This window comes from Lepidochelys kempii, chromosome 20, assembly GCF_965140265.1.
Source record: "Lepidochelys kempii isolate rLepKem1 chromosome 20, rLepKem1.hap2, whole genome shotgun sequence".
In the NCBI taxonomy this organism is placed as follows: domain Eukaryota; kingdom Metazoa; phylum Chordata; order Testudines; family Cheloniidae; genus Lepidochelys; species Lepidochelys kempii.
The window spans coordinates 7878259-7903510 of NC_133275.1; the positions used below are offsets into that span (position 1 = coordinate 7878259).

Genomic DNA, 25252 nt, shown 5'->3' on the forward strand with positions numbered 1-25252 from the left:
CACTTGGATTCTCTTTTTTGCATTGCCCTTCTCAGCTAATGTGTTGTGTGTGGACACAGCCCCTAATGTGAACAAAGACCTGGACCCTGCAGCGCCAGGCCATGATTGAAGAGATGCCATCAGTGTGGGGCTCGCAGCAGCTGCTGGGCAAGAGGGACCCTGGCTTTGATTCCACCTGGCAGTTCCTGTGGTCCTAGACAGCAGCAGGTTCAGGAGACTGGGTGTTCTGCACTTGTTAGACTCTGCATTGAGCTCTGGGAGCGGGCGGGGAGAGTGGGTGGGTGGGTGTGGGGGGGTATGTCTACACTGCCGTGAAAGCCACAGCTGGCCTGGGTCAGCTGATTTGGGCTGAGGGGCTATAAAACTGCTGGCTGGGGGACCTGTGTTCTGCTTCCCTGCAGAGAGGTGGGGGAAATCTCCTCCTCGGTTGCTAGGTGTGACTGCCCTGGCTTTTGGGGCTCCCCTTGTGTTTTCAGATCCTCCACTGACATGGGTCAGTTTCAACCAGTCCTTAATGACCCATTCATTCAACTTCAGACAGCGTGACCCAACACCTCTTAAGAACGGCCATACAGGGTCGGACCAAAGGTCCATCCAGCCCATATCCTGTCTTCCAGCAGTGCCGAGGTGCTGGAACTAGGAGTGCTGGGGGTGTGGCAGAACCCTCTGACTTGAAGTGGTTTCCCTCATATAGTGATTTAGTTTTGTTCAGTGGCTTTGAGCACCTCCACTATAAAAATGGTGCCAGTGCCCCTACAACAGTGGCCAGTGCCAGACGCTTCAGAGAGAATGACCAGAAGAAGGCAATTTTGAGTGATCCGTCCCCATCATCCAGTCCCAGGTTCTGGCGTTCGGTGGTTTAGGGACACCCAGAGCATGGGGTTGCATCCCTGACCATCTTGGCTAATAGTCATTGATGGACCTGTCCTCCAGGAACTTCTCTCATTCTTTTTGAACCCAGCTGTATTTCTGGCCTTCACAACATCCCCTGCCAATGAGTTCAACAGCTTGTCTGTGCACTGTGTGAAGAAGTACTTCCTTAAGGTAGTTTTAACCCGCTGCCAATAAATTTCATTGGGTGACCCCCTGGTTCTTCTGACGTGGAGAACGAACATTTCCTTCTTCATTCTTTTCACACCACTCGTGATTTTATAGACCTCCCGTCATTGTCTATTTTTCCAAGCTGAAAAGTCCCAGTCTTTTTAATCTCCCCTCCTACGGGAAGCTGTTCTACCCCCTTCATCATTTTTCTTGCCCTTCTCGGTACCCTTTCCAACTCTAATATACCTTTTTTGAGATGGGTCAATCATCTGTGCATAGTATACAACTTGTGGGCATACCATGGATTTATATAGAGACATTATGGCATCTTCTGTCTCATTATCTATCCCTTTCCTAATGGTTGCTCACATTCTGTTCGCTTTTTTGACTGCTGCTGCACACTGAGCAGATGCTTTCAGAGAACTATCCACAGTGACCCCAGGATCTTTCTTGAGTAGTAACAGCTCATCATTGATATGATAAACCCCCCTCATTTTCTATGTATCGTTGGGATTATGTTTTCCAATGAGCATTACTTTGCACTTACCAACATGGAATTTCATCTGCCATTTTGTTGCCCAGTCACCCAGTTGTCTGAGATTCCTTTGTAATTCTTCACGGTCTACTTTGGACTTACCTGTCTTGACTAAGTTTCTATCATTTGCACTTTTTGCCACATCACCATTTACCCCCTTTTCCAGATCATTTATGAATATGTTGAACATCACTAGCCCCAGTACAGATCCCTGGGGGACACCACTGTTTACCTCTCTCCATTCTGAATATTGACCATTTATTCCTATCCTTTGTTTCTTGTCTTTTAAGTTACTGATCCATGAGAGGACTTTCCCTCTTATCCCGTGACTGCTTACTTTGCTTAGGACCCCCACCAAAGGCTCTTTGTCAAAGGCTTTCTGAAAGTCCGGGCACCTCATGTCTCCTGCTTTGTCCCCTGGGCATTTTAACTCTTCTGGACCCATTGGGTAACAGTGTGAAGTACAGAGGGAAACTGAGGCAAGCATAGGATTAATTAAAAATATTACAGAAAATTCCCACTTTATTACGCTCTGGTAGGTTTTAAACCTGATTCTGCCCATGGAAATGTGTCCAGCTGTCTCTCAGGCATGGGCCATGCCCCTTGTGTGCTCCTTTCTCCCCAATATCATACTTGTGACAGAGTGCTCCCAAGCAGGGCACAGCTGGGAACAGAGCTGAGCCTCCCCTGAGCACAGCCAAGGTCACTGACTCTCAGGAGAACTGGTGGATTTGTTAAAGTCTCAGCTCCTGGAGTCATGTGAATTTGTGAGAATTCCAGCTTTAGCTTAGCCAATGAAATCAGTGTCTAGCACTCATGGCTGGGGAGCATGGTCCAGCGGCTCCATGGAGGGATGAATAAAGAACCCAAATTGATCAGTTTTGTAATCCCATGATTTTGGGGGCCTCACTTGTGAGCACTGAAGCTGGTAATGCTGCATAGATGGTGGGCTCTATGTGCGTATGAGCTCCAAAGTACGCTAGTAACAACCAGCACAGAGATGTCCTCTGAAGTAGCTGACACTGTTAATGAGGGGAGCTGCAAGGCTTAGCTGAGCCACTGGGTGGGAAAGGGTGGGTTGGGGGGTGGGATGCTGGGTGGGGCAGGGCAGGGTGGAGAGAGTGAGGTGGCAAGAGGGGAAGACTGACTGGGTGGGGGGAGGGAAGGCTGGCTGAGGGTGGCAGGGAAGGCTTGTGGGGAAGGGGGTGGGGCGGTGGCAGCAGCAGGTGCTGGAAGGAGGGTGGCAGGCATCAGATAGGAAGTTGAGGGGGTGTTGGTTGTGGGAAGGCTGGGTTGGGGGAAGCAAGTGCTGGGTGGGAAAAGTTGGGGGGTTGGGGAAAGGGGGGGGCATGGGCGGTGGGCTAGGAGGGGCAAAGGCTAGGCTGGGTTTGGCAGATGCTAGGCAGGGAAGGCTGGGCTGGTGGGGTGGGGAAAGCCACGGGCACTTTGTTTGGCCTTTCCACAGAGCATCTGTCTGTCCAGCCCTGTTATCAGGGCGTGGCCTCGCTTGCTGATCAGTCTTCAGAGGCTGTTGCTGCAGTGCAAAGGCAATCAAGAGCTGGATTAATCTGGCTGCTTCTGCCCCATGCCTCAGTGGGCATCCTGCATGAGAGCCGGCAGAGGGACCCTTGCGTCCTGAGCAAAGCTCCCTGCCAAGGGGTTCTCCCAGGCAGCTTTTCCTTCTGTGCCTTCTCCTCTTTGGGGTGAGAGGAGATGGCTGCCCTGGCAGGAATCTGGGTCCCATTGATCCAACACCCTTTGTCCCTTGGGTGGCTGTTAACAGCATCCCGGGCTCGTCTGTGAGCCTGTGTTGGATAGAGGACGGCTGCTGTTCATTGATCCTTCACCCTCGTTATCTGTAGCCTCTCCCTGGCTGATAAGGGGGCTACAGGGTGAGGGTGGGGCCTGGAGCCTGAGCTTTGGTAACCTGCCACCAACTGCCATGCCGGTGTCACCAGGACTCTGATTTGAACTCTGCTTCATGCTGTCACTTTGGGCTTGGAGCTTCGCCACCTGGTGTTCGCCTGAAGGTAGTGAGTGGTTTTCTTTTAATGTTTGAGCCAAATCCATGCAGCTGTTTGAGTCCCACAGGGTGGGTCTTTCCACTGTGATGTGGAGAATGAACTCTGCGGGTGGGGCAAGGGCTCTGCCGCTGGGGCAGCGGGGGCCTGCTCTCCAGGCCAGTTCTCTAAAGTCAGCCTTTGTATCTTAAGAACATAAGAACGGCCACGCTGGGTCAGCCCAATGGTCCATCCAGCCCAGTATCCTGCCTTCAGAGAGAATGAACAGAACAGGCCCACGTGATCCATCCCGTCCTCCATGCCCAGCTTCTGGCAGTTAGAGGCTTAGGACACCCAGGGGTTGCCTCCCTGACCATCTTGGCTAATAGCCATTGGTGGACCTATTCTCCAGGACCCCTTGGTGCTGCTTGTGCTCAGCAAGGCCTTGATTCTGCCTCCCTGAGCTCAGTGGGAGCTGTGTGGCTGATTCAAAGGGCACAGGGGCCAGCCCCAGTCCCCTTCTCATGCTCGCTGTGCTGCTCCTACCTGCAGGAGGCAGGTGGCTGATTGGAGGAAGCCAGCTGGAAACCTTGCTGATTGTAACACAGCAACTGCTGCAGTTTCCGGGGCTCGGCAAGTCCAACTTCTCCCTGTGGTGAACTGCAGGAAGCAAACTGTGTGCGGTGGGAAGCGCTTGCTCTGTCGCTGGCTGGGGTGGAGCCCACCAGCATTGTGCTGCAGTTAGACGGTGGGGCCTTGGCAGACAGAGCTGGTGACGTGCTGGCTGCGAGCGCTCATCCTAAACCAAGTCCAGGCAGAGCTAAATGAACGTAGCACCCGGGTTGCCATGTCCGTACTCTGGAGATATTCCCATTACCCAGTGCTCTGTAGGATCTGACATGGCGATGTTCACTGATGAGAGTCCAACCGAACCTGTAACCTTGGTGGTGAAGCTTGGGGGGAATTGCTGAAAGGGGGTGGCATGTCCACAGGTCTCACAGGACTGGGGCAGGGTATTGAGCAGACTCTGTGGTTGGTATCATGCACCACCTCCCTGCATTAGCCCTGCCCATGTGCTGCCCAGAAAGGGGGCTGGGTTGATAGAACCTGCAGGGCTCACTGCATGTCCATCGTTGAGGCATTTCCTGGGCCACCGTTGGGACCAAACCACAAATGAGGGTGGGGATGAACCGGACAGTGAGTGGCCCGTGGAGGAGAGGCCTGAGGGAGAAATGGGGCCAGGATGCAAAGGTGCAGGGTCCAGGAGCTGCCAGAGGTGGCAGGCTGAGATGGGACCCCCAGAGCAGGGCCCGCAGCACAGGGGCATTGCCCAGCTTGCGCAGGGGATGGGGAGCCCTGACATGGCAAGAGGGATGCAGAGATGCTGGCATGTCTGCAGCTCTGGGAGTGCGTTGCTCTCTGCCTTGCCCACAGCTGACCTCGCCCAAGGAGCACAACTCCTGGGTGAGACCCTGGGGCCGCGGGGTGAAGGGTATGCCTGCAGCAGGAGCTACCAGCACATGGCTGGTAAGGGTGGGCTGGCCACGGGCAGTGCCTTGTGGGGTGAGGGGGTGGAAAGCTGGAGGAAGCCCCAGAGGCAAAGGGGTAACTGAGTGCAATTCCTGGAGAAATGCTCCCCAATTCTGAAGCCCAGCCCCAGGGAGGGTGTGCAGTTGGGGGCTGGGGGGGGGCAGGAATCCGAACTTGCTGAGACCTGGGACTGCTGGGTTGGACAAAGGAAGTGACTCTTTGGGTGGGGTGGTTTGACGGCAAGGGGGGTGCATGGACTGTAGCCCCTCTGGGCAGGGAGTGGGGGTTGGGTCTCTGCGGGCACCCATTGTTCTGTCCTGGCTCTGCAGCTCTCGGTTGAACCTGGGGGCTGCTTTTATCGGGTTCCTGCTGACCCTTCCCCCTCCCATACAGCGGCTGCACTTTGCGGGTCCGCTAGCGCTGGAGGCCAGGGCAGGGAGGAGGCCAGCTGGTAGCTCACTGTGTGGGGCCTCCTTCCTGCGCTCTGTGTTAAATGCTGGGGCTGGCAGAGAACGGAGCAGGAGCGGGGAATGACAGCGTGGTGACGTCACCGCCGCTCTGCTGCATGGGCTGGGTGCAGCCCGGTCTAACCCGGGAGCAGCTCACAGGGGAAGCTTTCCAAGGCATTGGCACTGCATCCCATCACAGAGCCTGGGGCACAGGGAGACAGGTATTGTCCCCATGGCTGAGGGGTCTGCACTCTGCACAGTGCCCTGGCCTTGCAGCCCAGATCCCCAACCTGGGGCTGGCTGGCTGGCCCTGTGGTTGTGGTTCTGCTCATATTTCCCCTCCTTGAGCCCTAGAGGAAGTGCCTTGGGGCTGAGCTTACTTGCACAATCTCCTGCGAGTGGAAGGGAGTGAGAGGTTCACAGGAGTCAGTTCCCACAACTTCAGTTACCCAGGTTGAAAACATGACATATGCCTGGGCTCCTCCTCCCAAAGCTTGCACACCAACCAGCCCCTGCTCCTCAGCCCTGGCTGCCAGACACATTGCTGGGCACTATCCCGATGCTTTCTTGCCTCTGCTGTGTCACTCCCTGGGACGGGGAAAGGGCTAAAATGGATTTCCCCAGTGGGCCTGAGTCCAAGCTCCTTTCTCACCCTGAATAGTAGCTGGCCTGAGCACACGCATCCAGCATTGGAGCCAGGTTATTCCTGGGTGAACGGCCCTCCCTAGGGGACTGGTGCTGGCCCTGGCCCTCCAACAGCCTTTCCCATGTGTTTCCTGGCCAGCCAGGGCTCTGTTGGCATCCCCTTCCCCTGAGACCACAGAGCTCGGCCTTGGCTGGCGAAGGTTAAGCTGCCCCTGTGTATCGCCGCTTTGCCTGCCCTGCCCGTGTGTCCAAGCTGCAGCAAGCGAGTTCCTGGTGAGGTCCTGGTGTGCAGCGAGAATGTCCTGCTGGAGCCATTTCAGCCCAGGGCCTGCACCCGCACGGGGTGCTGGGGCAGGGCAGCATTGGCAGGAGAGGTTGCAGGGGCAGCACTGGCTAGTGCTGCTCTGATGGAAGCCAACACAGCGTGGGGGAGAACGTTACTAACGAGGGATTGGGGGGTGCGGGGGGTTGTCCCTGTTGGAGGGAATGAGTGAGTCTGTCTTATCACCCCCTCCTCTCTAGGGGCTGGCACCCCCTTGGACATCCTTCCTCATCTGCCCCAGGCAACACACGGCCTGGGTGGCCTTAACTGGCCTCTCCCTGCCTACGGTCTGTCTTGGGGCGGCCACCCTGCGGCTCCAGAGCCACGTGCGGCTCTTCAGAGGTTAATATGCGGCTCGTTGTATCGACGCCAACTCCAGGGCTGGAGCTACTGGCGCCAACTTCCCAGTGTGCTACAGGGTGCTCACTGCTCAACTCCGGGCTCTGCCCCAGCCCCAGCCCCCAGCCCCACTCCACTCCTTCCCCCAAGGCCCCCACCCCCTCCCCGGAGTCTGCCGCGCCCTTGCTCCTCCTCCCCCCTCCCCCGCGAGCCTTCGGCATGCCACAGAACAGCGGGTGGCGGCGGGGGGAGGCAGAGGGATGGAGAGTTCGGCGCTGGTCGGCGGTGCTGCTGGCGGCTGGGAGACACGGGGGGCGTTGGGGGGGGGCTGACGGGGGGCTGCTGACGTGTTACTGTGGCTCTTTGGCAAGGCACCTTGGTAAATTCTGGCTCCGTCTCAGGCTGGTCACCCCGGTCTATCTGCACAGCAGCTAGGAGGTTGCTCCCTAGCCAGGTGGAGAGAGGCACAGTTTTACGCAAGCTGGCGCGTGAACAATAGCCGTGTGGCCCCAGTGTGCGGGTGGCCGCCAGAGTACAATCCCGCTCACCCCCAGGGAACATACTCAGCTGGGAGTCAACCGGCTGCCGTGGCCGTGCTGCTGTTGGAAGCAGCCGAACTCCTGTGTACCCGTCTGCCCATGCTGGGAGGCAGCCCCTGCGTCTCAGTACAGGCCTGACCCCCAGTGCCCAGCCCTGTCCTGAGCTGGAAATTGCCCACTTCCACAGTGCGAACTGGGACTCTCTCCTCCACACCCCGCACGCTGCACGGCTGGCAGGGGCTTGGGGTCTGAGTCATGGTACCTGTGTTCTTGGGCAAAGCATCTCCGGTCTGTGTCTGGTGATAGACGAGGTGACTCAGAGGGTAGGTGCAGAGGGCCCATCTGCCCTGGAATGGGGCAGGGACACCCCTGGCTCAGGAGGTGAGTGGGCAGGGTCTGGACTCTGCCTGGGACCTTTCTCCTTGGCAGACGTCAAGCAGCAACACTCTTGCCCCAAACAGTGGGACTAGCACTGGTGGGGAGCCCCACAGGATCAGCTGCTCCCCAGGTGTGTCTGCAGTTCAGGTCAAGGGCAGCAGGGTGAGGATCAGTGAGGGAAGGGCCAGCCCCATGTTGCCCTGTGACCTGTGCTCCCAGCCAGAAACCAGCAGGAGGTAACAGGCTGTCTGGGAGGGTGCTGTCTTGGGGAGGTGGGGTGGGGGGAATGGGGCCCTCTGTGAGGGAAGGAAAACTATTGGGAGGGTGAGTAAGGAGGTATGTGGTTCTGGGGGGTCATGGGAGCTGTGCATGGTGGACCCTGGCTTCCCCCAAAGGGCACAGCATAAACATCTCTGCTTGTTCTCAGGCACGTTGCTGGGACGGGCCTGGGACCAGGGCCGGGAGCAGACATGGGGCAGAGTGAGTCCGAGCCCCAGGATGAGCAGGAGGTAGGTGCTGTCTAGTTCCTTGCTGGGGCCCCTGGCAGTTTGTCCTCTGTAGCCTGGCAGTCACTGGAGCGAGCGAGTTCCCAGCCTCTCAACCCATCGTGCTACCCGGGCCACCCACGTTCAGAGAGCTCCCCCTTCTGGTGCTGTCCACTGGCTGGACAAGGACCTGAAGAGACCCTCCCCACCAGCACCATTTCCTGGGGGCTGGCAACACTTTCCTAGTGCAGGGCACCTTGGCTGGCATCCCAGTCAGAGTCCTCCTCAGGACGCCCACTTGCCCCAGCAGGGTGCCCCTCCCCTCTGACTTGGGAATGTTCAATCCAGCATCCAGGTCACGTTCCAGCTCCAAGGATCCCCCATCTCCCATGGGAACCTTCTTCCCAGATGTGGTCCTGGGTTTGGCAGAAACCTCTCCAGAGCCCAGCAGCCCTCTGGGATGTGTCTGGGTAGGTGTGGCCTGCTGGGGCCTGCCCAGGACACAGTGTCCCAGGATTGCTGGAGTCTTGCCCTCCACTTCAACGTCCTTTCTACTTCTGCACTGTTACGTGCCCCTTGAACAGCTGTCAGCCTCACTCCAGTGGTGGCTGCATTTCTGTGGTGGGCCAGTGGTCCCTGCACACACTGCACACTCAGCAAGGCGTGTTGGGATGGAAGGTGCTATAGACAGACCCTTATGCCCAGATGTTGGGGGGAGCAGCCAGAGGGCTGGGCCCATGGGCTTTGATGGCAGCATCAGCCTGCCTGCTGGCGCTGAGGCGCTGTCTGCACCTCTCTCCACACAGGATGCAGCGCTCACAGCCGTGCTGCCCAACCTTAAGCTCTTTGTGGAAGATCAGCTCCAGACCAGCATGGTGAGGAGGGGCGGCTGGGGGTTATGCCTGGGAGGTGGGGCCAGGTGTGGTGTCTCCTGGAGGGATTGTGTTCCTGGGGGATATGGAGCAGTGTCGTGGTCCCTCCCGTGGGCAGTGGAAGTGCTGGCCCGCTGGCATAGCCCACGGTCCCGGGCCCAAGGCAGCACAGCTCCTGGTGGGATGGGAGGCTCTGGTACTTGCCCAGGAATGCGCTGGCACCTTTGGGGCTCAGCCATCCCTGGGCAAGTCTTGGCTGGTGGGTGGAGGGGTTGATGGGGTCAGACACTGTCCTTGGACTGGGGGAGGGGCTGGGAAAGAATTTCCCCCTGGTTTGAGCTGTGGGGAGCCTGCTGGCTTCCAGTGCCTCTAGTGCTGTGTGTGGCTGCCCTACCCAGCCCACATTGGTCCCTCTGACAGCAGGGGTGGGGTATGTGGCAGGCGGGAGTAGATGCTGGCCGAAGGGCAGGCTGGGAGGGGTTCTCCCTACTCTTCCCAAGACCTGGCCAGGGGCAGCCTTGCTGATGGAGCAGCCAACCCAGCTACTGTACAGCCCGGGCACCCTACAGTGCAGCCTCCTTCCCTGTGGTGTGGCCCATGCAGTTGCAGCTGTGCAGGTCAGGTGCTTGGCTTGTGATGCTGCACTATGTGCTGGGACCAGTTGTTCCTAATTCACAGGGTCTGGGGTCTGTGCCGCGCCCTTTGCAGAGCATCCTGGGGTGAGCCCCGTAATGCATCAGATCCCAGGGGTCATTGTCTCCGCAGGGCAAGCCACACAGCCTCAGCACCTCTGAGCCTGGGCCTCTGGGCTCCAGCGGCCCCTGCTGCTCGCAGTGAGCTCATGTTTGGGGACATTTTCCCTGTCAGGGATTGCTGCATAAGCTAGGACCTGCAGTGACACTGTGTGGCCTTTCCAGAGCGGGGGTAGTTACTAATCACCTGCAATATGGTGTTGAGGACCCTTAGGTTAGCATGAGACAGGTGAGCATGGGACAGTTTGTCTTGTTGGGAGCCAGGGCTGTGCCATGTCCCGTCCTTTGAGCTCCATCCTTGTGTTCTCCCCATTTGGAGTCTCTGCTCCCAGAAGCACCCTGCAGCCATCTGTTCCCCTGCCCTCCCTTGGTCTTCAGCCAGGCTGCATGCCCACACCCAGCCTGCCTCGGCTTAACAGTGAACGGCCCAGTCCTTGGGGATCTGTTGTCTCTTTGGGATCCTCCACCACAGGGGCAGGTGTGACAAAATGGGTATTTTTTGTAATATTTTTGAGTCCCACTTGCCTCAGTTTCCCCTATATTTTGCATGGCTACCCAGTGGGGGAAAAGGCTTGTTTGCTCTCAGGGCAGACTGAGAGATATGAGCGGGAGGGGTGTGTTTGTGTCCTCGCTGTCTGAGCGGACTGAAGTGGTCATTAGACAGGACTGGCTAAGGCCGACCCATATCAGTGAAAAACCCCGGTCACCAGGACATGGACAACTGGCAACCAGTGCCCCACCGCCTCTGCGCAGGGAAGCTGAGCAGAGACCCTTGCTTGAGACCAAAGGACTGGGTGGCAGGAGGTGGGGGGAAACGAGTGCTCTTCTGGAAGAGTCTGGGAGCTCTCACTGCTTGGTCCAAGGAAGGGAGTCAGAGACAGCTGGCATGGCATTGCTCTGGGCTGGCAGGAACTGCCTGTGCTTTAAGGCTTATGGTGACCCGAGCACTTCCCATGCTGGGTTCCAGCTGCCGAATCAACCTGCCTGGGTGAGTGGCTCTGGTGCATCGGTCCCTGCGGAGTGGACTCTGCGGCACCGCAGCAGTTCGGCCTCAGGAGGCGGTGAGGCTCCGTGGCCTGCCCTGGAGGAACCTTGGCAGCAGAGGTGACACGTGGGGGTATCATGCCATACGCCCTGTGGGCTGCAGCACGGCCTCCCAGTCACTCACTGTGCCTTCTTCAGTGCCATGCAGGGCCACTTCCCAGCTCAGAACCAGCTCCTGCCCGCCCCCCGCCCACCCTCCTCTGCCAGCCCCACCTTTGGCCGCAGGCTCCCGGTCCTGCCTGGCCTTTGGCCACGGGATCCGGCTCCCCATGCTCTATTCCTGGCTCCAGGATGGACTCTGTGAGGTTGGACACTGGTGTTGGTGCAGCCCCGGCGCACACACGTGCCCACTCAGCTGCAGGAGGTTAAATGCCAAGGCTTCCCCCTCTCTCTGATGGGGGATCCCCACTTCGCTGCCAGCGGGATGCTGTGGCTTGCGATGCGCTTGGAGCCCCTCAGGGCCACACTGCTGGAGCAGGGCAAGCTGCTTGAGGGAGACACGCCCCAAGAGCCAGCCTCAGAGACCATCCCCTTTGCCCTGAGCCCTCCCGGATTTCTGCCGGGCAGAGGCGATGCCTTTCTGTAGCTCGTGCCGGGGCACAAATTAAAGATTCTGGTGTGAACCCTGGTAGAAATTGGGGAGCACATGACTGCACGTCCCCCACCCCCATCTCCCCTGGGGGTCTCCATCTCGAAGGGGTTCCTCCAAGAGAGTGGTCCAAAGCTGGGGGCCTAGCACTGATCCTGTGGCTCCCTGACAGTGGGATCGGTTCAGTTCATGTGAATGCTGGTCTCCAGGCAGGTGGCTTCTTGAGTCAGACACTTTGTGCCTTCTCTTTCCCACTCGCTGCATAGCAGGACAAAGCCCACAGGGAAACTGAGGCACACACTGCTCATAAAAATATTGCCTGAATTTCCACGTCCACAAAAGTGCTCCAGAGGATGAGGGCGACTCTCGCCTGCCCTGTTCAGGCCCCCAGAGCATGGCTGGTGCTGCCTTGGACCCACCTGCGGCCTGTCTGGAAGCCTGGTCTGGAACATGCCTCTTCCCATAGGTGCTGGGTGTCATGATTGGCGTTGGTATTTCCATGTTGCTCATCGCCACCTTGATCCTGGTGCTGGTCCGTAGGCTGCGCCACAAGAGTAAGTGCCCATCCCTGCAGGGAGCAAATCTGATCCCTTTCGCAGCCATGGCTCAGGCACGCTGCTGCCCATCAGGCCGTCTTGGGCTTAGTGTCTGCATGCCTGTATAGGCAGTGAGACCGTAATAGCTAGAGCAGGGGGCTGGCAACCAGGACTCCTGGGTTCTCTCCTACTGACTCACTGCCTGGGCAAGTCCCTTCACGGTCTTGTGCTTCAGTTTCCCAACATACAAAGGGATTGTGAGCGGTATCCAGGGAGTGGTTGGGAAGGGCATAAAGCTCTTGGGGTTCTTTGCGGGCAGCCCAGCTTCCTGGGGCTGGAGTGGGGAGGGGTAGGTCAGGCAGGACTCTGCCATCTGTACCCCCAAGGCCTCTGCACCCTTCCCTGGGCTGGGAGGTGGGTTGGGATGGGGAGTGCAAGCAGGGAGTCAGATTGGTGGGGAAGGGGGCAGGCTCCAACCCTTGCTGGGGTGGGGCCCTGGGTTCCCTGCCCTGGTAACCTTTCATGTCTCCTTCTCTCTCAGAGGTTCAGGCTCAGGAGACGCCCAAGTATCGATTCCGCAAGCGGGACAAAGTGCTGTTCTATGGACGCAAGATCATGCGCAAGGTATGGGGCTGGGGCGGAGCACCATGCGCTGGCCAGGCTGGGGAGTCAGTGGGTGCTGGCAGTGAAAGTTGTGGCAGGAACCATTCCTTGCCCTGCCCGTTTGTCTGCCTCAGGTCAGCGCTGTGTGTCTGGGGACACGTCTACACTGCAATGAAAAACCCACCACTGCAACTGACTTGGGCTCGCAGGGCTAAAAATCACAGTGTTGGCATTTGGGCCCACGCTGGAGCCTGGGCTCTGAAACCCCACGAGTGGGGAGGGCCTCAGAGCACGGACTCCAGCCCGAAACATCTACACTGCAATTTTTAGTGTCGCAGCTTCAGTCATCTGACCTGGGTCAGCTGGGGTTGGGCCATAGGTCTTTTCTTGCAGTGTAGACATAGGCTCTCCCCCCAGCCACCTGGTTTTGTTCTCCGGACCCAGCCATGCTGTGCTCACCTTGCCTCTGAACCAGGTGTCTGCCTCCAGGCACTGAGGGTCTGCTGCTCAGATATGTTGATTCCAGCCCAGAAAGTCCGAGCAACTCTGTCTCAGATCCCTGGCCAGCTCTCCCATGGCCTAGGGAGAGAATGAATTCTTTCCCCCAGTGGGTAGTGGTGCCAGGGTGCTAGGTGCAGACAGCTCATGAACACCTTCCAGAGCTTTGTCACACTAAGTAACAGCAGTGGGGTTAGCAGACAGGGCAGGGCATTGGCTGTCTGCCCAGGCAGCCAGGAGCTGGGCCCTGCCTGGAGGGAGGGACAGGCTCACCATGCGAGGCCCCCAGGAACCTGCCCCAAGGGGACAGTCTGGCTGGTGACAGGGACCTATCCAGGCCCATGCTCCAAAGGTGGGGAGAGTGTTTTCAAAGCACTAGCATCCCCAGCCTCTGCCAGCCCCTCTTCTCCCTGCTCCCCACACCCACTTGGCCCTGCCTGAGGGCAAAGGTGGGGCAGCACTGGCCGAGATGTGGAGCAGGGGGTGTTCATGGATCAGTTTGGGATGCAGGGGCAAGTCTCCTGGTGCAGGTTGTCTCTGCAGGAAGCAGTGAGGGTGAGCTGGGACAGAACTGCGGGCGGGGAGTGAACTCCAGCTGGGAGCAGTGGCAGGAGATGGGCTCCTGCTGGGTGCATGCTGCAGCCCAGCTGGGTCACATTGCCAGGAACTGGGGCACAGCAGCAGATAGCTCTGCCAGAGCCTGGGCCTCGGAAGGGTCCTGTGGGGTCACTAATCCCAGATATGTGAGCAGGACCCCGTCCCTATCACTGAGAGTCCTGTCCAGCAGCCCCCCACTGAGCTGCTTGCTGAGCGGGTCGGGGCGAGGCAGCAGGGTGCTGGGCTTTCCCAAGGCCTCTGTCCCAGGCCCATCATCTGACTGCCTCTCAGGATTCAGGGTGGCAGGGAACCAGGCACGAGGAGCTAGGAGGGCTGGCACTGGAGCGGGGTGACCTGCAGGAGAAGGCCAGTTCCCCTACTGTGTCTCCTGCCTGGCTCGCTGGCAGCATGTGGCTGGCTGAGTGCCGAATCTCCTCGCCTAGACCGCTGGCTCCAGCGGGTGCTGTTTGTGGGAGTGGCTGGTGCCTTACCTGGGCTGTCTCTACAGGTGTCCCAGTCCACCTCCTCCCTTGTGGACACAACGATCTCCAGCACCTCCCGGCCCCGCATGAAGAAGAAGCTCAAGATGTTGAACATTGCCAAAAAGTAAGTGGGTTCGCTCACCCTCCATGGTGTGAGACAACTGGGGCTGGCCCAGCCCTGCTGCAGGAGTGGGTCGTATGTCTCCTCCCCGCCCCCACCCAGCCATTAGCACTAACTCTGACCTCTCCTTGCTCTGCAAAGCAGCTGCACCCCAGCCTGGTCACCAGCCTCGAGAACCCACCCCCAGAGCAGTTGACTGGCACCGGACCAGCCTGTGGCACGGTGCTGCTCAGCTCCCTGGGTGGGGCCCTTGGGCCTCAGGCCCCTCACATGAGGGAGTGCCATGGCTCAGGAACAAGTCCTGCCTCCTTGATGCATGATGCAGATTCTTTCCTGCCCTGGGTGTGTGTGGGGGAATCTGCCCCTGCAGGCAACTCTCTGGTTGGCCCCATCTATCCCCTCTCCTGTCTGTCCCTGTGCCCAGGATCCTGCGCATCAAGAAGGAGCTGCCCATCCTGCAGCTGAAGGAGCCGCCGCCTTCAGTGCTGGAAGCGGATCTGACTGAGTTTGACGTGGCCAACTCCCACTTGCCGTCCGAGGTGCTGTACATGCTGAAGAACGTCCGGTGAGTGCTCCCATGCACCATGGCCCCGAGCCCAGACTCAGCTGCAGCCACGTTTCCCGCTCCCCGCAAGCAAGCTTGAGCTAAGATGGGCACCTCTGAGGTTCGAAATCCAGGAGAGCTGGGATGATCCTGAGCCCATGACCTGGCCAGCTGGCTGTGTGTAATGGAGCACTCTGTCCAACTGATTTCCCGGCATGGTCCTGGGAAAACCGGGACAGGTGGCCTGGACGCAGTGTGAGCCTGTCAGATCATCTAGTCCAGTGGGTCCCAACCTTTCTTCATTTGCGGATTCCTCTGGAAATTTTGAATGGAGGTGCGGACTCCTTGGGAAATCTGTCTGTATCAACAGCTGAATTCTATTCAATCTGTTTTTAACCTGTCCTTTGTGGACCCTTTAGGCATAGTGTGTGGACCCCAGGGGTCTGCGGACCACAGATTGAGAACCACTGGCCTAAGCTGTGCAGGCTCCAGCCCAGGCAGACCATACGTGGGAGAGTTGCCAAGAATGCTCTGGAGCAGCAGGAATGGTGGCCCTGGTTCTCCAGTAGGGAGCACTCTTCCCTCTTGGCTGATACAGATCTAGTGCTCCCCAGGGTAGGGCAGCTGGAGGCATCCTCTGTCGGGTGAGAGCAAATGCCCTTGTGGGCTCGTGGTGGGACCCAGCACAGCGTTAGTCCTGGCTGAGTACCAGCAGTGTTGCTGTGGGGCTATTGCATCAGACAGACTCTTCCCCAGAAGTGGCTGTGTTTGGGGTCAGGGAGAGATCTCTGTCCCTAGGGGTGGCAGCTTGTGGGCACTGGGATCCTGGAGCAGGGTAGTGTCACTGGAGGCTTGACCCTCTGGGGCAGCTCCAACTCCTCCATGCATTGAGATGGGTGGTGGGGGGATGATTGACAGACCCCGCCTAGCCAGCTGGGCTCTGGGCGGGTGCTCTGGCCCATGTGATGCAGAAGCTTGGGCTGGGCCCAAGGGCCCCTCATGACATGAGCCCCAAGTCCCTGCCATGAGTTGCTGAAGACTTTGCTCCCCCTTTTGCCCACCATGACCCGCCCTTCCTTGCAGGGTGCTGGGCCATTTTGAGAAGCCGCTCTTCCTGGAGCTCTGTAAGCACATGATCTTCCAGCAGTTCCAACAGGGCGAGTACGTCTTCCGGCCCGGCCAGCCCGACACCAGCATCTACGTGGTGCAGGATGGCAAGCTGGAGCTCTTCCTGACCCAGCAGGTGAGGGGGGCATGTCCCAGCCCACCCTGCCGTGTCCATCTGCTGGAGGCACCTGTCTGCTCAGCAGCCACCAGCAACCCCTCCTGCCCCAAGCCAGCTGGGGAGGCTGGTTGTGGCCCCAGTGCTCTGCACCCCTTGGCTGGGTAGTCCCCTGCACCTGGGACACAATGGCTGAGGCCAGCTGCCTTTGGGATCACTGTGGCTGTGGAGGCTCCCCGGGGCTGCTTCCCTTCCAGGGAGGGGCTCATGGAGCAGGCCTCCACAGAATCTGGTGCCAAGCGAGTTTTGGTGGCAGGGATGACGAGGGTGGTGATGGGGTCCCCTAAGGAGGGTGTTGCTGTGTTGCAGGACGGGAAGGAGACCCTGGTGAAGGAGGTGTTCCCCGGCGACAGCGTGCACAGCCTGCTCAGCATTCTTGATGTCATCACGGTACCAGCCCTGTCCCTCCACCTCCTGTTGGCCAGTTGGCCCCATCCCATTCCCCTGCCCCTCTGGTGCTGGAGTGAACAGTTCAGCTCACTGGGTGATTGGCAGCCATGGGCTCCCCCGAGTTCTGCTCATGCCCCTCAATTCCAACCCGCAACCCCCTGCTCTCTTAACCCTGGGTCCCTAACGAAAGGCTAAATCCGGGTAGGCCCTGTGGGATGTGTGTGCTGACCCTGCCCCGTGATGGGTTTGCAGCCTGGGTCCCAGGACCCTGCCCCGTGCTTGCCACCTTGCCCCACACGAAGTCTAGAGGAGATTAACCGTTCCTCCACTGGGTCTCGGCCTTGGCTGGCTGCTGGGCTCGGGTGAATGTGGCTGTAGGCTGCTCTCTGGACTTTTTGGCCTGAAGCCATGGGGTAGCCCCCCAGATTCCAGGCTGTCCTTGCCAGTGCCCCCCACTGGAAGGCTGCTCTCCCCGAAGGAGGAGGCCGGGGCACGCCCGCCTTGGTGCAGGGACCCATGGGTACGCGGTTCTCACACAGGGGCACCAGCGGCCGTACCGGACAGTGTCTGCGCGGGCGGGCGAGGACTCCACAGTGCTGCGGCTGCCAGTCGAGGCCTTCTCTGCAGTCTTTGAGAAGTACCCCGAGAGCCTGGTGCGGGTGGTACAGGTGAGTGCGGCCTCAGCCCCCATCCCACGCGCTGACACCCTCTGCATTGTGCCCCACGTTCAGACTCTCCCCTTCCCTTCCAGATCATCATGGTGCGTCTGCAGCGGGTCACCTTCCTGGCCCTGCACAACTACCTGGGGCTGACCAATGAACTCTTCAGCCATGTGAGTGATGGGCCCTGCCCTGGAGCTCCTCCCATGAGAGTGGTGGGTCCTGCTCCCTGCACCAGAACCTTCGACCTTCCCATCCCCGGTTCCTCCTGCCCATGGCAGTTTCCAAACCCTGGTCCCACTAGTGGGGCTGGAGGCCGGCACCCGGCTGGGTAGAGGACAGAAAGAGCTAGAACCTCCCGAGCAAAGTCCCTGTGTCTGCAAGGGAGGGATCCCGGTGCAGCAGGGATGGAACAGGGCTTGGCAGGGTGTCCCCTGCTTGCAGCAAGTCACAGCGAGAGGCCTTAACACCTGGCCCTGGCGGCTTTGGTGAGGTGGAGAATCCTGCGCCCAAGCAGCGCCCCCCGCCCGGTACAGGCCTGCTCTTGGCTGCTGGAGCAGCGTTCCCTGCCTTGCTGGGTGCAGCGTCTGGGTCAGGGTGGAGCCAAGGCCTCTGGGAACAGCCAGGTCCATCCTCTGATGCCTGAGGAACCAGCCCAGCGTTCAGATGGGTCACTGGGCTGGCGCTGTGACCCCCCCGTGCCCCAGCTGCCAGGGAATCAGCAGCCCGAGAGCAAGCTTTGCGGGGCTGTCATGTGGAGGCAGCACTTGGTGCTCTGGGCTCTGCGCTCTCCTTGTCTACACTGACACATCCGGCCCCTCCCAAGTTATGCAGCTCCGTGGACACGGGTCTCCCCCAGACAAGCCATGCGGCTGCTGGCGTGGAGCATGTTCCCTCCTGGGCCATCAGCCAAGTGAGGGGCAGCCAAGCCGTCCCTGTGCCCCTCCCCGTCCCTGTCCTGCCCACTCTGCCTCAGCTCTGCTCTGGGGTGGGGACAGGACTTGCTGTGGGAGGTGTTGCCCCTGTGTGACAGGGGAGGTCAGACAAGATGCTCTGAATGGCTCCTATTGGCCTTGAGTGGTGGGTGTGGCTGGTCCCCAGGCTGGCACTGCCCAGCCTGGCCTGGTGCTGATGTCAGCTGTGTCTGTGGCAGGAGATGCAGCCGCTGCGCCTCTTCCCCCAGCCCAGCCACGCCTCGCGCACCAGCCCTGTCAGACACAGCAAGCGCGTCATCAGCGTCTCCTCCATCGACGATCATAAGGAGAACTCTGGGAGGCCGCCAGATGCCAGCGCCAAGGACCTGGGTAAGGGTTGCCCTGGCTCAGGGAGGGGAACGCAGCAGCTGTGCTCTCCCTCAGAGCAACTGAGCTGGGCATGGACCGGACAGGGGTAAAAGAAGTCAAGAGTGCAGAAGAGCTCAGTACGGGCTGCTGTGCTGCAGGGATCAGGGTGGAGGCCCTGGCACTCCCCTTGCATGCCATGACAGCTGTGGAGTGGCTCTCGTCACCAATCCTGCCCCTGGAGGTGGGCTGGCTATAGCGTCCGACCCAGGGCAGGGGAGGCTCTGGACTCCGTGCGCTCGCTGTGCCAGCGTAACGGGATGTGTGTGTCAACCTCACAGCTGATCAGCTCAAGCTGGGGCCCCTGGAGCCCTCTGCAGTGCCACTGCTGAGCCGCTGCATCTCCATGCCAGTCGATATCTCGGGTAAGTGGAACTGTCCCAGGATGGGACCAGGCTGGGGATGGGACCCATGGGATCCTGAGGCAGCAGGCGATGGTGGGGGAACTTCTGGCACCCGCCCTGCCTGCTGCAGGGTGGGGTTGCTGCCTGGCCAATGGGGATGGTGGTTGCTGCCCCAATTGAGCTGGGGAGGGTTAGACTGCAGGAAGCAGGCTCAGGGCACAGTTGGTTTTGGAACCAACTGGGGAGAGCCCAGAGGCCACAGATGCCAAGGGACCAGGGGCAGGCGGAAGGTCTGAGACATGCCGCCAGGACGTGGGCATCCTAGGGAATGGCAGTGAAGGAAAGTCAAGGGGCTAAGCTGACTAAGGTGCGGAGCAGCCTGGTCTTTGCAGAGATCTCTGTGGTGCTGGCTGTGTTGGGCACCCGGTGGGGAGGGGCGGGCATCATGGCTCTGCAGTGAGCGCTGCCCCTGCCTTCTCTCCTGCACAGGCCTCCAGAAGGGTCCCCGCTCAGACTTCGACATGGCCTATGAGCGTGGCAGGATCTCGGTGTCGCTGCAGGAAGAGAGCTCTGGCACCATGGCCTCCTTTTCCAGGGTAGGTCCCCCGCACACACCTCTCCGACTGGGCCAGCGCTTGGTGCCCTCCAACAAGCTGCAGAGCTGGGGCTGCTCCCTCCCAAGGCGCAAGGTGCCCAGCGGGGCCTGGTGTGGGGCAGACGCTCCTCACAACGGGGTGTGAAGGCGCACTGCCTGCTGGGGGGTGGGGCCAGCCTGTGCTCCGTCACACTCCCTTGTCCAGGACAGCAGAGCTGGCCATCAGGCAGCAGGTGGGCAATTCTGTGGGTAGCAGAAACAGCCTGGGGGCTGCCTCCAAGGGCAGCTTCACTTGGGGTTGCCCCCATAGAAGTGTGGGGGTTTGGCAGCTGGGCACAGAGTTGGAGTGGCGGGCCAGGGGGGAGAAGGGGAGTTGGCAGCTGGCAAAGGCCCAGGCAGAACTGAGTCACTGCAAGGGATGGGGAGGTGCCCTCTGGGGTCTGGGCAGGGGCAGAGTCAGAGGCTGTGACAGGGCAACCCTGCCATGCTCTGAGTGTCCACCCCCGTCTCTGCAGTCTGTCTCCCAGGAGCCCAAGGAGCGCAAGTCAGTGATGGTGGAGGAGCAGCCACCTGGTACTTACCACTACAACTACTGCGAGGATGACTCGGCAGGCGGCGCCTGCCCCTTTGGGCCTTACCAGGGCCGCCAGACCAGTGCCATCTTCGAGGCTGCCAAGCAGGAGCTGGTGAAGCTCATGAAGATTGAGGTGAAGGGGCAGCGAGGGGCACAGCCACAGGGGGGCAGGGCAGGGTGGACTCCCAGGGTCTGGTGAGCGCAGGGCAGAGCGGTTCCCTGGGGTCTGCCTGAAAGATGAGGGGGCAGGGCTGGGTGGTTCCCCCAGCCCGGGTGAGCTGTGCCGAGTCCCCGGGCTGTGCCTGGGGGAGGGGGAAGGGCCGGGTGCCCTTAGGGAGCCTGGGGTTATTCTGGCTCTGGTGGCCATGCCTGCCTCATGCCATTGGTTCTCCCGCTTCCAGAGCCATAGGTCAGCCAGGTTGTGGCCAGTCCTGCTCTGGGCTGCACAGCCACTGCCTCCCAGCTTGGCCCTGGGCAGCTCCTGTGCATAGGCTCTGTGGAAGAGCTGGGCTGGGATGTTTGGCTGCCGGATTCTCGGCCCTTGGGGGAGGAGGGGTGGCCCAGGGTGGGATGGACAGCTGGGCTCCCAGGTGGGGAGGGCTGAGCTGCCCTGTCTGTGATTGGAGGGGCTGGCCAATCCATCAGGCCAGCACAGGGGCAGGAAAGGACTGGAGGGGAGGCCCCAGCATGGAGGGCAGCTCTGAGCAGCTCCCGGTTGGTGCAGCAGAGCTCAGCACTGCTAGGGCCCTGCCTGCAAGCCCCTCCGCCCCCATTGCTGGGTGCTCTGGCTGGTCCCTCACTGCTGCTCTCCCCACAGGACCCCTCCCTTCTCAACAACCGGGTGCTGCTGCACCACGCCAAGGCCGGGACAGTCATCGCCCGCCAGGGGGACCAGGTAGGTGCCCGGGGGGTGTCAGTGCCCAGCAGCCACGGGGTGAAACTGGTAGCAGGTTCTCTTAGCTGGTGCTGCCGTTGTCTCTTGGCAGCTGGGGCCTGGTTCCCACTGTGCTGCGGCAGCCCCAGTGTGGAGTGGGCAGGACATGCTGCCTGCTGGGGTGGGGGCACCTCACCCACTCTGCGTTGATGCTGATGGCTGCGTGAGGAGCAGGGCAATGGGGCTGCCAAGCTGCCTGGAGTGGCTGACGAACGTGTGTGCCAACCTCAGGGCAGACTTACAAACCAGGGCACAAACCCCAAACTGGCTATGTGCTCTGTAAAGAGTTCACCAAGTAACAAGTGTGAACTCCTAAAGCACTATAACAGCCTTACCATGGAGTCACAGACAGTCCCGTGTAGCACCTGGATTTAGCTTGCCACCCAGGCAAGCCGGCCTTTGTGATAGACGAGCCCTTACACCAAGAATCACAGCAGTATTCCGGTTTCAGAGTAGCAGCCGTGTTAGTCTGTATTTGCAAAAAGAAAAGGACTTGTGGCACCTTAGAGACTAACAAATTTATTTGAGCATAAGCTTTCGTGAACTACCTGCTCACTTCATCGGATGCATTCAATGGAAAATACAGTGGGGAGATTTATATACATAGAGAACGTGAAACAATGGGTGTTACCATACACACTGTAACAAGAGTGATCACTTAAGTGAGCTATTACCAGCAAGGGGGTGGGGGGGAGGGAGCCTTTTGTAGTGATAATCAAGGTGGCCATTCAATCTCTTTGGTCACTCAATTACAGACCTAAAAGTTGCAATTCTTCAACAAAAAACTTCGAAAACAGACTCCAACGAGAGACTGCTGAATTGGAATTAATTTGCAAACTGGATACAATTAACTTAGGCTTGAATAAAGACTGGGAGTGGATGGGTCATTACACAAAGTAAAACTGTTTCCCCATGTTTATTCCCCCCCTCCACCCCCCACTGTTCCTCAGCCGTTCTTGTCAACTGCTGGAAGTGGCCAACCTTGATTATCACTACAAAAGGTGTGTCCCACCCCCCCACCCCCACCCCGGCTCTCCTGCTGGTATTAGCTCATCTTAAGTGATCACTCTCCTTGATGTAACTTTACACCATGGGCTCCAGTGATAAGTGAGATCAACATCCTACAAGCATTTCAGCATTTCTAAACACCAAACACATTCTCATCAACTTCACATCTATTCTAACAGTGCAAACAGACTGGTGAGCCAGCCTGGTTCCCGGCTCTGCATTTGTCAGTGTTCAGTGAGGCCTGGGGGCCTTGGCATGAGCTGGCACCTGGTCTGCCAGCATCACAGGTTTTGCTGCTTCCTCAGCCTCTCACGCTGAGTCCCTCCTTGTGGAGGTCAATGGCACTGCGGCCATAGGTGCTGACTTCTGCTGGTGCCAATGGGTGCTGCCCTCCTCTACACTTGGCCCCGCCCTGACTCCACCTCCTCCCTGCCCCATTCCAACCCCTTCTCCAAATCCCCTGCCAATCTCCACCTCTTCCCCTAAGTGCACCACGTTCCCGCTCCTCCTCCTCCCTCCTGGAGCTTTGTTACGCTGCAAAACAGCTGTTCTGCGGCAGCAAACACTGGGAGGTAGGCAGAGGAGCGGGAACTCAACGCACTCGGGGAGGAGGCAGAGGTGGAGGTGAGGTGGGGCAGGGAGGGAAGCTTAGCTGCCGGTGGGTGCACCCACTAATTTTTCCTCGTGGGTGCTCCAGCTCCAGAGCACCCACAGAGTCGGCACCTATGACTGTGGCGCACTGGAGTCCCATTCCCCCAGTTCCCCTCTGTCCTCTCCCCATGGGGAATGAGAGCCTTCCCTGCAGCTCTTACCAAATGGATCCAGGGGCTGCTGCCCCCAAGTGTCCTGCCCCAAGCACCCCATCCCTTTCCTTTGCACCTTGTCACCCCATTACAGCACCCTCGGCAGGGGTTCCCTGTGCGCAACCACTCCCCCCCCGAGGGTTGCATGCCTATTGGGCAGGTGGGATGGCAGCCCCCCATCCTTCCCTTCCCCTTGGGTGCTGGGACTTAGGCCTAGGAAGCATTAAACCCCTGCACAGCTGGAATGGGGAGGGTTGGTTTCCATGGAGCTGGGGGAATTTATGCTGGACTGTGGCTCTGCCGAGGTTAGTGGGGTGCTCCAGAGACTTCAGGCTCAGCCGGAGCTGTAGGCTGTCCCCCAGGTCTCCTGGCAGCCTATCTGTGGGTGTGCACCTTGGGGGCAGGCCTGCCCCTCACCCTAGGGCTGACATTCCTCTCTATCCTCCACCCAACCACCAACAGGACGTCAGCCTTCACTTTGTGCTGTGGGGCTGCCTTCACGTCTACCAGCGCATGATCGACAAAGCGGAGGATGTGTGCCTCTTCCTGACGCAGCCCGGCGAGATGGTGGGCCAGCTGGCTGTGCTGACCGGGGAGCCCCTCATCTTCACCATCAAGGCCAACCGTGACTGCACCTTCCTCAAGATCTCCAAGTCGGACTTCTACGAGTTGGTGTCCCCCTTCCCCTCCTCATCCTGTGGGCAGGCTCTGCCCACCTCCCACCCCACTTCCATCTAGACTGGTGGCCCTGCCCTGGGCCAGATTGGGGCAGTGCCACCTAGAGGGGAAAGGCACCGTGTCCCATTCCCCACCCCATAAACCAGCCAGTCCCCTGCCCTGGGCTGGATTGGAGCTGCTGCCCCCTAGAGGGGAAAGGCCCCATGTCCCAATCCTCCAATTGTGCACCTGTTGCATGGGCCTGGATTCTCCTGCCCTGGGCTGTGATCTGTCCTAGTGCCATGTTTTCTTGGATGGCTCTGTTCCAGAGGAGGTGGGGTGACTCAGGGATGGGGCGGCTGCTGTCAGCAGCACACTGGCAGCAATGGGGCCACCTGTGCACTGACGAGCTACCTGGTCTCTCCCCAGGATCATGCGGGAACAGCCCAGTGTGGTGCTCAGTGTTGCCCATACTGTGGCCGCCCGCATGTCCCCATTTGTGCGCCAGATGGACTTTGCCATCGACTGGATGGCAGTGGAGGCCGGACGGGCCTTGTACAGGTGAGTGAGGCCTGTGCTAGGGGGATGCTGGGAGACCCTGGCTGGGGAACCTCAGCTTCTTCTCCTAGCCCAGGGCACAGCTGGGACCAACTCTTCCTGCTGTGTTTAACCCCTTCCGTGCCAGGGTAATGGGCACCCGTTACTCTCAGCCTCATCCATGCCCTTCCTGCAGCAAAAATGACTCAGGAATCCCAGCGCCCTGGGCAGGCGCTGTCCAGGCCAGCAGCCGTGCTGTTTCCAGAGGGGCCAGGCGAGAACTGCCTAGGTGCCTGTGACCCCTCCATGGGACTCAGGTTTTCACCTGGGCTGACCTGACTTCAACCCTTTCCTGGCTGCAGGTGTTGGATTGAGAGCACCCCTGGTGCTCTGGGGATGGGGGCATCTCAGCCCAGGGCGGCTGCCAGCTGGGGCTCTCAGACTTGCCGCTCATTGCATGCGCTCTCCCTGGGGCAGACACTGGCTCAGCATCCAGACCCGCCGCTCATTGCATGTGCTGTCCCAGCCCAGCCTGTAGGGGGTGCTCTCCCTGGGGCAGGCACTGGCTCAGCTGGCTGATTCACCGCTTGCTGCATGTGCTCTCCAGGCAGGGCGACAAGTCAGACTGCACCTACATCGTGCTGAATGGGCGCCTGCGCTCTGTCATCCAGAAAGGCAGTGGCAAGAAAGAGCTGGTCGGGGAGTACGGTCGTGGGGACCTCATTGGAGTGGTGAGTTTCCTCCCAGGGGACTGTTGGGGTGGGGATGTCCCCACCTGACCTCACCCTATCACTGCCCTGCACTCTCCCGCCAAGGGGATGGGGCCAGTCTCTGCAGACAGCGCTGGGGTGGTGGGTGGGCCCCTCTAGCAGGGTGGGGTGGATAGGTGGGGCCCTCTTAAGCTTGTTGTGATGATGAGTAGCTGCAAGTCGCGGGCCAGGCTGCTCCAAGGGTGCAGCCATGTGGCACAGTGTCCATTCCCTGCTTCTCCAGACCCTCCTGGCTTGGGTGCTAGGCAGATCATCACCCTCTGCTGCTAGCAAGTGGCACTCCATCTCCAGCCAGCGACTGTCCCTTATGCTCTCACACTGCTGACTGCTCCTGGGACGTGGCTTGGCCTAGTATTGGAGACTGGCAGAGGAGTCTCCAGGCTAGAGTGAGGAGCGTGAGGCTGAGCATTTGGACTCCTGGCTTCTCTTTCCAGCTCAGGGAGGGCTAGTGGGTTAGA

The 25252-nt window shown here is 59.5% G+C and overlaps 1 protein-coding gene across 16 annotated transcripts in view; it reads left to right on the forward strand.

The window, feature by feature from the left end:
• LOC140900627 (patatin-like phospholipase domain-containing protein 6) overlaps positions 1-25252 on the forward strand; it is a 73505-nt gene that overhangs the window by 21316 nt on the left and 26937 nt on the right. For 12 of the 16 annotated variants that reach the window (XM_073318148.1, XM_073318149.1, XM_073318147.1 and 9 more), the window contains exons 2-19: positions 8206-8287; positions 9070-9138; positions 11987-12074; positions 12598-12680; positions 14263-14360; positions 14782-14922; positions 15985-16144; positions 16493-16573; positions 17113-17241; positions 17325-17447; positions 18386-18536; positions 18854-18937; positions 19406-19512; positions 20027-20218; positions 20903-20980; positions 23293-23498; positions 23917-24048; positions 24632-24755. In XM_073318148.1, coding sequence (XP_073174249.1) covers positions 8249-8287; positions 9070-9138; positions 11987-12074; positions 12598-12680; positions 14263-14360; positions 14782-14922; positions 15985-16144; positions 16493-16573; positions 17113-17241; positions 17325-17447; positions 18386-18536; positions 18854-18937; positions 19406-19512; positions 20027-20218; positions 20903-20980; positions 23293-23498; positions 23917-24048; positions 24632-24755 — 2085 coding nt within the window. In that variant the 5' untranslated portion in view covers positions 8206-8248. The remainder of the gene's footprint in view (positions 1-8205; positions 8288-9069; positions 9139-11986; positions 12075-12597; positions 12681-14262; positions 14361-14781; positions 14923-15984; positions 16145-16492; positions 16574-17112; positions 17242-17324; positions 17448-18385; positions 18537-18853; positions 18938-19405; positions 19513-20026; positions 20219-20902; positions 20981-23292; positions 23499-23916; positions 24049-24631; positions 24756-25252) is intronic. The other 4 variants (XM_073318151.1, XM_073318164.1, XM_073318154.1 and 1 more) reach the window with 3 other exon arrangements.